Genomic DNA, 12,150 nt, shown 5'->3' with positions numbered 1-12,150 from the left:
CGACAAATTTTAACTTCAGATTCGTTATTAGCAGGCCTCAATTAGTAAGTATGCCAAATATGAAGAAAATTGGAGAGGGTCCCGGTCATCTTAAGTCATACCTAAATAAGTATGAGCGGTCACATTCGAGCCGAACTACTCTGGCGTGCACCGTGATGTTCCACTGCTTGCTGAATAAAGAATAAAGAACTATGACAATTCGGAGTCAGAAAACTGATGCTTAAAGTTCTAGCTGAAATGCAAAGCACAAGCTACACCTTATTTTATAGAAAATAATAAAAATCTGTATATATTCAGAATACCGGAAGTATCTCCGATTACATTAGAATCCAGCATACTCACTAATTTTGGCCTCGTAATCACGAATCTGCAGTTAAACATTGGCAGTCACGTCTAGAAATTGTAAAATAAGCTTGTCAATTACCGCTATGATTCTCCATACAATAACATGGAAACCATGCTTTCTGATATGAAGAAGTCTTCCTTTCCGCACAACGGTCTTGCTACCGTAGTCATAACACAATGTTGCTCAAGTGTTGTGCAATAAGTAAGACCCATTGCATGGAGCGTTCATTTGCATGTGAGAAAATGGCGTCTTGCGTAAAGTTGAAAAATAATGTTTACCCCACGAACCATTCACGGCAAGGTTAGGTTAGGCAAGCATAGTAAAAATTAAGGGTGATCGTAAACATACAGGGTGGCTCAATAAGTCACTTAACACCCCCAGTACAAGGCCACTGCAGCGCGCAACATGGAAATGGTGATGACCAATCGTTATCAGGCCAAGGGGGAACCACATTGACGCCACCCACAGGGTCGGCGGCCATCTTGATGTCCGCCATCTTGAATTCAACTTCAGAATTTTAAATGGGAAGGGGGTCGTGCGAAATATCAAAATGGGCTAGAATTTCACGAGAAATGCAATGGTGAAGGTTTTTTCGACGTATCTTTAACCAGTAAAAAGTTATGACTGAATTCTTGTACAAATTTGCTCCTTTTCGAGGTGTTAGAAAAATGCCTTAAAATTTGTTTAGCGCATCGGTAATGCATCGAGATCAAAGTGACGTCTATGGAGAGACGTTCACATGCCATTGCACATTATTTTAATCGGATACATCTATGAAGAGCTGTGCATTATGAATGGTTGTCGCGAACAATTTACAGTGTGACGCTTCCATTGAATTAAAAGTCCTTCACAGTGACAAGGCTAATGTTTATGATCATAAGGAAGTTTATAAACAGAATATTCGATGATTTTTATCTGATAACCCATTTTTGACAGATCAAACCTGAATGGTTAGTGTTGGTAAGTTAATGGTGTGGCGTGCTGTGTGGAACACGATTGGTTAGTCAATTTTCCATCAACGGAACCTTAAATGCTTAGGGCTACTTGGATTTGTTAAATAAACATGTTTTTTTATCCTTGCTTATGGAAAAGGTACTTTTTACAGAGTTTTTTCAATAGGGAAGAACACTAGAACACTTATGGGAACGTTATGAACCTGTTTTTGTCCAAAGTTAGTTATCAGATGACAAGGGTCACATATTCTGTTTATAAACTTCCTTATGAACATAAACATTAGCCTTGTCACTGTGAAGGACTTTTAATTCAATGGAAGCGTCACACTGTAAATTGTTCGCGACAACCATTCATAATGCACAGCTCTTCATGCATGTATCCGATTAAAATAATGTGCAATGGCATGCTCTCCATAGACGTCACTTTGATCTCGATGCATTACCGATGCGCTAAACAAATTTTGAGGCATTTTTCTAACACCTCGAAAAGGAACAAATTGGTACAAGAATTCAGTCATAACATTTTACTGGTTAAAGATACGTCGAAAAAACCTTCACCATTGCATTTCTCGTGAAATTCTAGCCCATTTTGATATGTCGCACGACCCCTTCCAATTTAAATTTCTGAAGTTGAATTCAAGATGGCGGACATCAAGATGGCTGCCGACCATGCGGGTGACGTCAATGTGGTTTTGTCCTTGGCCAGTCAACGATTAGTCATCGCCATTTTTACGTTCCATGCCGCAGTGGCCTTGTACTGGGGGTGTTAAGTGACTTATTGAGCCATAACTTTGTGGTATTGTTAACTCTGCAACAATTAAAGTTAGGTGAAAACAAATGTCACAGTTGTTTTCCTGGTGAAATTCTAGCCCATTTTGATATGTCGCACGACCCCCTTCCCATTTAAATTTCTGAAGTTGAATTCAAGATGGCGGACATCAAGATGGCTGCCGACCATGCGGGTGACGTCAATGTGGTTCCCCCTTGGCCAGGCAACGATTGGTCATTTCCATTTTCACGTTCCATGCCGCAGTAGCCTTGTACTGGTGGTGTTAAGTGACTTATTGAGCCACCCTGTAGTTTGATTACGAGGTCAAAATTAGTGAGTATACCGAATTTGAAAGCAATTGAAGATACTTCCGGTATTCTGTATTTGCTCCTAAAAATCTTCCAAAGTTTCGTTTAACGAGACTTTTCACCCTCTCCAATCAAGGAAATTTCCCCGAGATTTCCGGAAGGAATTAATGCAACTCTAATGTTAAAATTTTAGGGAAATTTTATAAGAAGACGATATTGTTTTCTGTGACTTACAGGCCGTAAGTTGCAGCAACAATTGCTGCTGTTGTTATTAGTATTATCAACATTATTATTATTTTACAGTACCCTTCGGCACGTAAAAACATGGATCAGAGGTACCATAGAGGACAGTAAATTATGTGGTCTCTGACTCTGTGCATTGTGCATTGTGAAAAATTACAAAAAGAAATAGAACTGTTCGTTCATCAACAAAGTGATAGGCTGGATGCTTGTTGAAAGGAAGAAAGGCGAATCCACTTTCTATCTAATTATAGACTCAGTCTGAACTTGTATACAACACCAAAGTATTTTCAATTCAATTTGAATTTTATGATTTGCAAAGTAGTAGCAGTAGCAGTAACTAATAATGACAGTAATAATAATAATAACAACAATAACAACACAAAATAATAGCAATAATGATAATAATAATAAACGTTTCTATGACTTTGCCCCGCCTGAGAAGAATCCTGCAGGCGCCCTTGTCTCCAATATTTGTTTTCGGTGAATGGTTTTCCAATGCAGAATTTCATATGCCATTTCGATACATTCAGGACATCAAAGTCGACCGACCAGCACTGTGACAATTTTCCACATAAAATGTGACCACCAGATCGTCGGACGTTGTTAGTCAGACTCGCTAGTATAAATGTTAAGCTGGAACTGGATCCAATATGACCGTACGGTAATGCTATCACTTAGTAATCAAGATGCCGCGGGTTCGATTCGTGTTCGAGGAACACTGTACGATCATTCGATTGATTGATTTATTAGGTTCATATTACTTCGCATTTCTGCCACTTTTGACTAATCGCGACGATGAGGGTGTGTGATGATATGATGAAATTGATGAAGGGACACTCACAAAGAACACCCATGGTCGGGATTCGATCAAGGGACCCCTGGCGTCGTAGCGCGCTGTGCTAACCACTCGGCCATGGAGGTCGGTTCGAAGGAAAATGCCTATAGCCTTAATGCTAATGCACCCGTAAGAATCCATTCCTTAAATTAATGGATGTCATGATTGGCTTCCAACAGTTGCATGACAATAAGATGACCCTGTATTCGGAAGTTTTCAACTTTTTGATATTACGAAAAGGTACAAGTGTTTGTTTTCTTCATGAACAAATTGACATTTGAGAAATATTTGTGTTAAAAATTGTGACAATTATTGCTCTGAGGAAAGGGGGAAAGGTAAAATCATTGCTGGGAGGGATGATTGCACTGAAATGAGGTTCAATAGGCGAAACGTTCTGATGTAAGTTTGTTCACTTAAGTGAGTTGTTTATTTGACTGAATACATTTTTGTAACTGAATGATAATTACTATCTCATGAATTTCCAAAATATTTTGTCATTGTCCTAACACAACCAACTCTCTGGCATACAGTAGATTAGATTAGATCGCATTAGTCACCGACCTCCTTGGCAGAGTGGTTAGCACAGCACGCTGCAACGCCAGGGGTCGCTGGTTCGAATTCCGATGTTGGCATTGGTGTTATTTGCGAATGTCCCTTCATCAATTTAATTATATCAGTTGTTCTTACCCGACTGCGTATTGGACACAGCCGTCTAACACATGGTCAGTTGCTGCAAAGGCTGGACCCTCCAATGTGTCGTGTGTTTGTAACGTTGTTTTATGTGTTCGGCATATGTTGTTTTTAGCTTTTTGCGAAGAGCTGTGAGGAAGCTTTTAGTACATTCTGACTTTTTAAAGTGTTGTGTTTATCTTGTGCAGGTCTTTTTACAACCTTGCACTTTTAATTTTTCCCAAGGAGCTATTCACAGCTCTTGTTTTTAATATTTTTAGTCAGAATTTTAGATAAGGGGCTATTTTACCGTATACATAGAAGGGTGCAATGGCCTGAAGTGCCGACGCACCCAAAACTTTTAATAAATTAATTCATTCATCATTCATAATCTTCGTGATTAGCCAAAAGTAGCAGAAAAGCGAAGTCAAATAAACCAAATCAATAATAGCCAATGCACTGAGATAAAAACCTCAAAATATACACATTTAGCATAAAATTACATTTAAATCAAATAACTTACTAAGAAGGTGTTGTCATCCCACCTGCTCTCTCATTTGCAATTTTCTTGGTTCCTCCTGCATACCCTATCACAATGCGGTGGTCGCACTATTCAACTCGTCTCATACACTTCTTTCATGTAACGATACTGAAGTTTCGTTCATTTTTAATTTTTGATGTCGATAACATTAACCCTTTACACATTTATGGATATTAAATAGAAAAGATGTACAAGTGACAAACATTTTATAAAGTTCTTATTTTCACAAATAATGAATGCATAGAATCGCACATACAGTTATTATAATCCAAACATGCTGGGATGGGTATATTCATCTCTTCAGCATAGCTTCTGTATTTTATATAAGTATAACAAACTAAGTTCCTTAGAAATACAAATTCATTAAATGTTCCATTGATCTGCATTAAATGTACTGAATAGGCATATTTTACTATTTACAAGAATACGTTCATATTTTTCCACATAAGTAAAATCTTTATGGAAGTTAATCAGCGAATTACTAAAACTTGTAAATATGTTTACATAAACTTGTGTGAATTCGAGCATAGTAAATATAAAGTGAATAGATGCGCAACATGCATTTATCAAGAACTATCATCAGTGAACTTCACTTCTACCGTAAGATGTCAGAAAGTGTCAAACCAAAATACACATAATTCTCTTGTGGTTTTGATTGGTCAAAAGTAAACTACTTCCTCTTCACTTTACTTTTAACCAATCGTGATGCGAAGAGTGGTGCTTTACGTGTGAAATTACTATTTTAACCTAGAGTGAAAATTACAGCTCATTCAGGGTAAACTTTAATTTCGAAATCACCACTTCGAAATTATGAATCGATTTTTGAAGATCTGATTTCAATGTCTTATCAATATCCTCGATGGTTTTGGTAAACTTGGACACATCGTCAGAGATTTTGTGGACAGCTTTGTTTGTCGCAGTATCTTTCTGCATCTTGTCGACAATGTCTTTGTATAGCTGCCGCAGCAGTTCGTCTGCCACGACGAAAACTTGAACGAAAATGGACGAGTAAGCGCAGCTTTCTCTGCTGCTTGTGACAGTCTTCACCATCAAGTTCAGGAATTCCTTAACAGCGTCCCGACCGGGCGACTCGTGTGTCCTGAAAGGATCCATAACCGGCTTCAACAGGTAGTCTAGTTCTTCAGGACTAAGCTGCGTCACCAAAGCTGTCTTCTTCAGCTCGCCGTAGACGCTTTTCGACAAATCGTTCATGAACTTTTCATGTCTCTCCACGATCCACCTGCTACCCTCTTCGTCAGTCGCCGTGCATACATCGTGCATCCTACTCTTGATAGAGCTGACGATCTTGAAGTAGAGAGCGTTCTGCTCGCAGCCAGTTGCCAGAACGTTCAACGCGCACGTGTCGATTAAGTACGTGAATATAACCTCTGTTAAGTTACCTAACTTCGCTATCGCCTTCCGCTTGATTTCTTTTTCCTTCGCCATGTCCTTCACGGTTTTGCTGAAGGTTTCCATAAGATCATCCAACAACTTGTCATCTGATTCTGGTCTCTTAGTCTTGTCAAACTCTTCGCAAACCGCGGTCAGGTTCCCTAGGTTGGCGACCAGCACGTCCATGAAATCAAATTCTAGCAGTTCGGCTGATGAATTGGCAGGAGGTGGTTCGTACGTCAACGGTTTGCACACTTCCTTATTCTGCAGTCCAAGTACAACCTGCAAAAGAGCGATATTCGTAAGTACACGCAAACGTCAAACAGAATTAGTGTTTCAAATTTCAGTTGGCAAATTTGCTCTGGAAGAAAGATAGAGAAATAGAGGAAGAAATATAAACTGAAGAGATGGAGGGGGAGGGAGAAACATACAAAAGAAAGATAAACAGAAAAAGAGATAGAGATTGAGAGAGAGAAAAAAAGGACAGAGAGAGCGGGATGTAGAACGACAAACAAAAAGAAACAGAGAGAGAGAGAGAGAGCGGGATGTAGAACGACAAACAAAAAGAAACAGAGAGAGAGCGAGCGGGATGTAGAACGACAAACAAAATGAAACGCAGAGAGAGAGAGAGAGAGAGAGAGAGAGAGAGAGAGAGAGAGAGAGAGAGAGAGGGGACATTACGACAGAAACAGAAAGAGGGCGAGAAACAGAAAGGAGAGAAAACCACAAAGAGTGGTAGAAAATTGCTTTTCATAGTTTTATATTTATGTTGAATTTACTATTTGACTTGACGCTTTTCTGGCTGTTCTATAGCTTTTTCAGATAGGCAATTTTATCAACACACCCCTTGAAAATTCCACAAAATAGAATTTTATGTTCATTTTGGCGCTAAATTTATTTTTACATCCCTTAAAAGTGAATTGCCATCCTTCAGAAGAAAATTCTGAGCAAACATGCCATGTAGCGAAATGATAGTCATTCTCGGCTTCAGAGACTGAATGAAGTTTTCAGAGTTAACTACTCTTTTACCTCTCTGGCTAATTTATTTTAGGCTGGATAAAGTGTGTGTGGGCGAATGGTTTCTATATGAGCGCTACTTCCATGGTGTCGGCTAAGATTCTTTCTTTCTCTTTTTCACCCTTTGTCCTCTTTTAATTTTCCTCTGTCCCTCCCTTTCTTTCTATGTTCCTCTTTTTCTTTATCTCTTTGTTTCTCTGCTTCTTTCTATGTTCCTGTCCATTCCTTTTTCCCCTTTTTCATTCCTCTCTTTCTCCCCATTCCATTATTTCTATTCCTCTACCTCTTTCTTCTTCTCTTCCTGTATTTCTTTCCTCTTCATCAACAGCAACCTTCTCTCCTTTTCTTCGCCTTATGTTACTCTATCCCTCTCTTTGTTCTTCTCTTCATGTCATCCATTTCTCTACGTTAATCTCTTCTCCTCCACCTCTACATTCTTCTGTTCCTGTATATTTATCTTTCTCTCCCTCTGTTCCTCTAATTCTCTCTTTCTTCCCCTGCTCCTGTATATACCGGGTGTCCCAGAAGTCTTTCTCTGATTACAAACTTTATTCATATCCGCTATATGCAAGGCAGAGATGTGAAAGTGGTACCAAAGTGTTGGAAAACTAACCAAGTTTATTTGTTGCAGGTTTCAGTAATGTGGCTGTAGTGTAGCAGGGTCAGTGCCAAGGAATCCGGAATTAATGCTCTTGACATCGGGTGGCATCTTTCCATACAATGTTTCTTGGACTTGACAGGATTTGGGAATGAAGATAAATTCCATTTTTTTAAATACCAACTTATTGATAGCAGATATTCAAGACGAAAGAATTCTGTACATTTGAAAGTTCCTCTGCACTGTTATTGGTGACCGGGTATCGTGATACCAGAGGACATGCTGAGCTTTTTTCTGATTTGTGAACATTTCCGGTTTTCTGAGCACTGACACTGCTACACTAAAGCCACGTTACTCAAACCTGCAACAAAAAAAACTTGGTTAGTTTTCCAACATTTTGGCACCACTATCACATCTCTATATTGCATATAGCGGATATGAATAAAGTTTGTAATCAGGGAAAGACTTCTGGGACACCCGGTATCTCTTATTTTCTCTCCATTTTCGGTCCCCTTTCCGCTCTCTCTTTCCTCTTCATCTCTGCGTGCGCGTATAAATCTTTACTCTTAGATATCCTGAAACTTCCTTTTGTAGAGCTACATGGGTGAGCTAAAACTATTCCACGGTTGGTTTTAGCCCACCCTGTGTGTGTGTGTGGGGGGGGGGGGGTCAGAAATTGTCTTACAAATAGGTTAATTAAAGTTGGCAAAATACGTACATAAAGAGATTACAGGCTAAGCATGCTATAGTGCTGTTGCAACAAGAACTTACGTGGATCAATGTAGCTAGCGCAGCGATTATCAAATAACGTTTCAACCCCATCTGTCTTCAGTTGTCCGGAATATTCCCCTGACTTTGGTTCAGTGCGGCAACCACTTCATGTAACGTCTTTGTCTTCACGTTGGAGAGCACAAATCTGCAAGCGAAATTACCAAAAAAATAGGAAACATTTTATTTTTTACAACATACACCTGTAGCTAAAAAAATTGGAATAATTGTAATTGCAATTGTAATTAACAATATATAGAATTTTATTTACTCTAGTGCCAGATATTTTTATACATGATGGCAATAATACAATAATTGTGTAATTAATATCAGTTATAATAAACTAATAAATTTTATTTCCTTTGAAAGTTCCTGTAGTAGTAGACCTAACACAAGACGACCCAATATCTGACTTCATTTTTTTCTTCTGTGTTTTGAAAACTTTTGTTCATCTCAGTCAAGATAAACCTGAAATTTAGGAAGAATATTTAGTCGCAATGTTTACGTAAAATCTCAAGTTTTTGGGATTTTAAAATTCTCTCTCGTGGAACAAATTATTGTGATTAAGTGCTGAATTGTGAAGATGACAAGCTTCAACCTGCGGTTTCTTCATTTCACGATTTTCAAGCTCAATTTTAAATTGTTTCTCCGCTAGCTGTCCGAGGCTATTTTCATTCTCTCCCCCCCATTTTGTGCTTTATAGAATGAAATTCTGTTGATGCAAGCCAGATCTAGTCCTCTGCTTATTAACGTTTTTATCTCAATTCATGATCATCACGTTGTGGAAAACAGACTGGAAGAAAATGATGGGCAATTCACGTATTTTTACTTTTGCGTTGGATCTACCATCAACCGCCGGGTTGCGAGCCAGTACCGGGCTCTGGCATGAATTATACTTGTTCTCCTGAGACAGTTAGTTTCCAAGCAACTTCATTAAAATCAAATTAATAATATAGTTATCAGTTTTCCGAGTAATCACTTTCACCAAGTCATTGGGAAATTTCGGTATTAAAAATGCAACATGCTAATGAAAATCAGAACTTAATTATATTAAATATATTAACTATATTAATTTAATGATGTTCGCCTGAGAAAACTACAATATTTCATCAGATACAGTGGTTGACAACTAATTTAAACCTAATTTTGTATTGTCAAGAAAGCTTATGCATATTGGATTTACGTATTTCTTTTTATGATTGTCATAATATATTTATTAATATTTAACTTCAATGGTGTATATTATAATAAGAATGGATGTGTAGATAAAGTTGAAAATTATAAAGTTTTTTACGAGACTTAAAATCAGAGTGGTTATGAAAGCGTGCTAAGACGCCAGGAGTCGCGGGTTTGAATCCCAGCCTGGCCATGTGAGTTCTTTGTGAGTTGTCTCTTCATCAACTTCTTCATATCATGACATGTCCTCATCTTCATGATTAGCCAAAAAGTGGTAGAAAATCGATGTAAAGTAAATAAATCAAAAACGATACTTAAAAAGAAACATTTACGCGATCTCCTAAAGGAAGAACGACTTATATAAAGAGTTTGCAGTAAGAATTGAATACTTACACCTGATCTCTTGGGTGCGTTTTGTCGAGGCAATTGGTGAGAAATGAATTCACGCACGCTTTCTTCCACTGGACAAATTTTATCAACATTCATGAAACTATCGTAACTAATAACCAAAACTAATCCACAGATGAGACATAAAAACGTAAAAGTTTGCAAAAACAAACAACTATACGTGCTGTAAGTTTGAATGCTTGAAAAAATCAGGCCATTCAAAAATCTGATTGAGGAAAGCCATGGCTGCAATAATTCACCACAACTAATGAACACTTCTTCAGTTCTTATTCGGCGTAACCTAGTTTAGCAACCATACATCACAAAACGATTACTTGAACAATGTACAAAATGTCTCAAGAGGAGCGTTTAATTGAAAGCGTTGTGGGACGTAAACACTTTCCGTCAGATTGTATTTTATGGCATTAAACTTAGCACACTCGAAAGAAGACATAAGATGAGTTTGTTGTTTCATCTTTAATTTGGATCAGTAATTGTCAAATGTCTTTCCGGTTGGTGCAATAATACTCAATTGCCAGAAAACAGCAGTCGCAGTTTCAAATAGCAACAATTAGATTCACGTGTGTAAAATGAATGATTAAGGCAGATTAGTAAATGCAATAAACTATAGCATTAACGACATTCAAGTTAATCTCATTCTATAATGGAACAAAATTAGATGTTTTAGTCAATTCATACTTCTTGTACAATTTCAAGGTTATTGCGATCTGATATTGTTTATAAATCACTACAGACACGTAGCAGCGCTTGTTTGAGTATCTTCAACTATTGTCAGATTTTTTCTAAAGTTTTGCACAGAGTTTGTCAGGTTGCTAGACAGACGTAACACGTTAACATTTGAGTTGATGGCGTAAAATGTTCAACCCCCCCCCTCTCTCATATGTATATAAATGTGCGTGTGTGTATGGTCACTGGCATACGCAGAATTTATTTTCTGGAAGAGGGGCCTGAATTGTAAAGGTGAATAGTACATAGGTTCGTTCTACTGGGAACGAGATACATAATAATTTGGAGCTTTTCACTCTATTAAAATTGTACACAAAGTTTAAGGGGTTTGCATTTATATTTTTCGTTTCTTTCGAGTTCTTAACTGAGTTTCGTTTCAAAATTTTGATTTTATCGAAATTTCTGGAGGGTGTGCAGCCCCATCAGTTCCCCTCTTGCGTACGCCCCTGTATATGGTATACATTAACATGGACCATACTATTTTAGAACAACTTTACAAGACATTGTTCTTTATCGAAAGTTGGCGCCATCCGTAAGAAAATCATGGCCACTTTCCTACCATCAAAGATCTACATATCGACTTGAAGTTGATTAATTTACCCAATTTAAATAGTGAAAAATTGTATGAACTTACAGCTTTCAGCGCAGGAAACGTGGAAACAAGGTGAAACTCACACACTCTCTTCACCTTTTTGACGACGCAAGAACATTCTAGCGTGACGATATAGTTCCCTACCCGCATGCTTTTGTGTTAAAGCAAGAACCCCGTGTGTGATAAATCATGTTATCATGAACAGTGCGTTTGGATGCGGGAAGATTTAAGGCGAACTAGAATATCTTCATGCACTCTTAATACATCTATCATTGCATTCCAATACGAAAGAAGAAAATCATTTGTATTTTAATAATGTTCCGGTTTTCGACGTCCACTGTTTTTTTTTGTGCTAATATACATATGAATTAAAAAATTACGATTCTGAACTTGCTTTGGAGTATGATTTATAGGAGTTACGGAATTAAATATGAAGTTATGAAATAATATTGGCCTAAGTTGACGAATAGTGTGTAGTATTAATCTGCTGTGCAAGGCTGAATTGGAAACTAGCGTTTGCCAGTTCTATCTTTGAATTTCACTATAACGAGACTAATAAAATTATCTCAAATGAATGTCCGCAAAGGGAGATATGGACTGAAAATATCTGCGCAAATAAATGCCATTGATTGATTGGATTTCCTTCGCTTTTGGCTAATCATGAAGATGAGGATGAATGGTCATGAAATGGATGAGGGGAAATTCGTAAAAAGAACATAACACGAGCCCCACAGAGGATTATACTAGCTGAGAGTCCAGTCGCCAGAGCCTCGTTAGTCTGCAAAATGCAGTCCAGGGTGTACTACGTG

The 12,150-nt window shown here is 37.9% G+C and overlaps 1 protein-coding gene across 4 annotated transcripts in view; it reads right to left on the bottom strand.

Annotated features, from left to right (window-relative positions):
- Positions 1–4,853: 4,853 nt before the first annotated feature.
- The window catches only part of LOC145978914 (uncharacterized), a 41,804-nt gene continuing 34,507 nt past the window's right edge, over positions 4,854–12,150 (bottom strand). For 2 of the 4 annotated variants that reach the window (XM_083111884.1, XM_083111883.1), the window contains exons 2-3: positions 8,443–8,587; positions 4,854–6,338 (exon numbers count right to left, since the gene is read on the bottom strand). In XM_083111884.1, coding sequence (XP_082968010.1) covers positions 5,424–6,338; positions 8,443–8,493 — 966 coding nt within the window. In that variant the 5' untranslated portion in view covers positions 8,494–8,587 and the 3' untranslated portion in view covers positions 4,854–5,423. Of the gene's footprint in view, positions 6,339–8,442; positions 8,588–10,008; positions 10,142–11,383; positions 11,403–12,150 lie in introns of those variants that run through there. The other 2 variants (XM_083111885.1, XM_083111882.1) reach the window with 2 other exon arrangements.

Source organism: Lepisma saccharinum, chromosome 25, assembly GCF_977018435.1.
Source record: "Lepisma saccharinum chromosome 25, izLepSacc3.1, whole genome shotgun sequence".
Taxonomy (NCBI): domain Eukaryota; kingdom Metazoa; phylum Arthropoda; class Insecta; order Zygentoma; family Lepismatidae; genus Lepisma; species Lepisma saccharinum.
The sequence above is the reverse complement of the archived record's forward strand: the minus strand, read 5'-3'. Positions and strand labels throughout refer to the sequence as shown.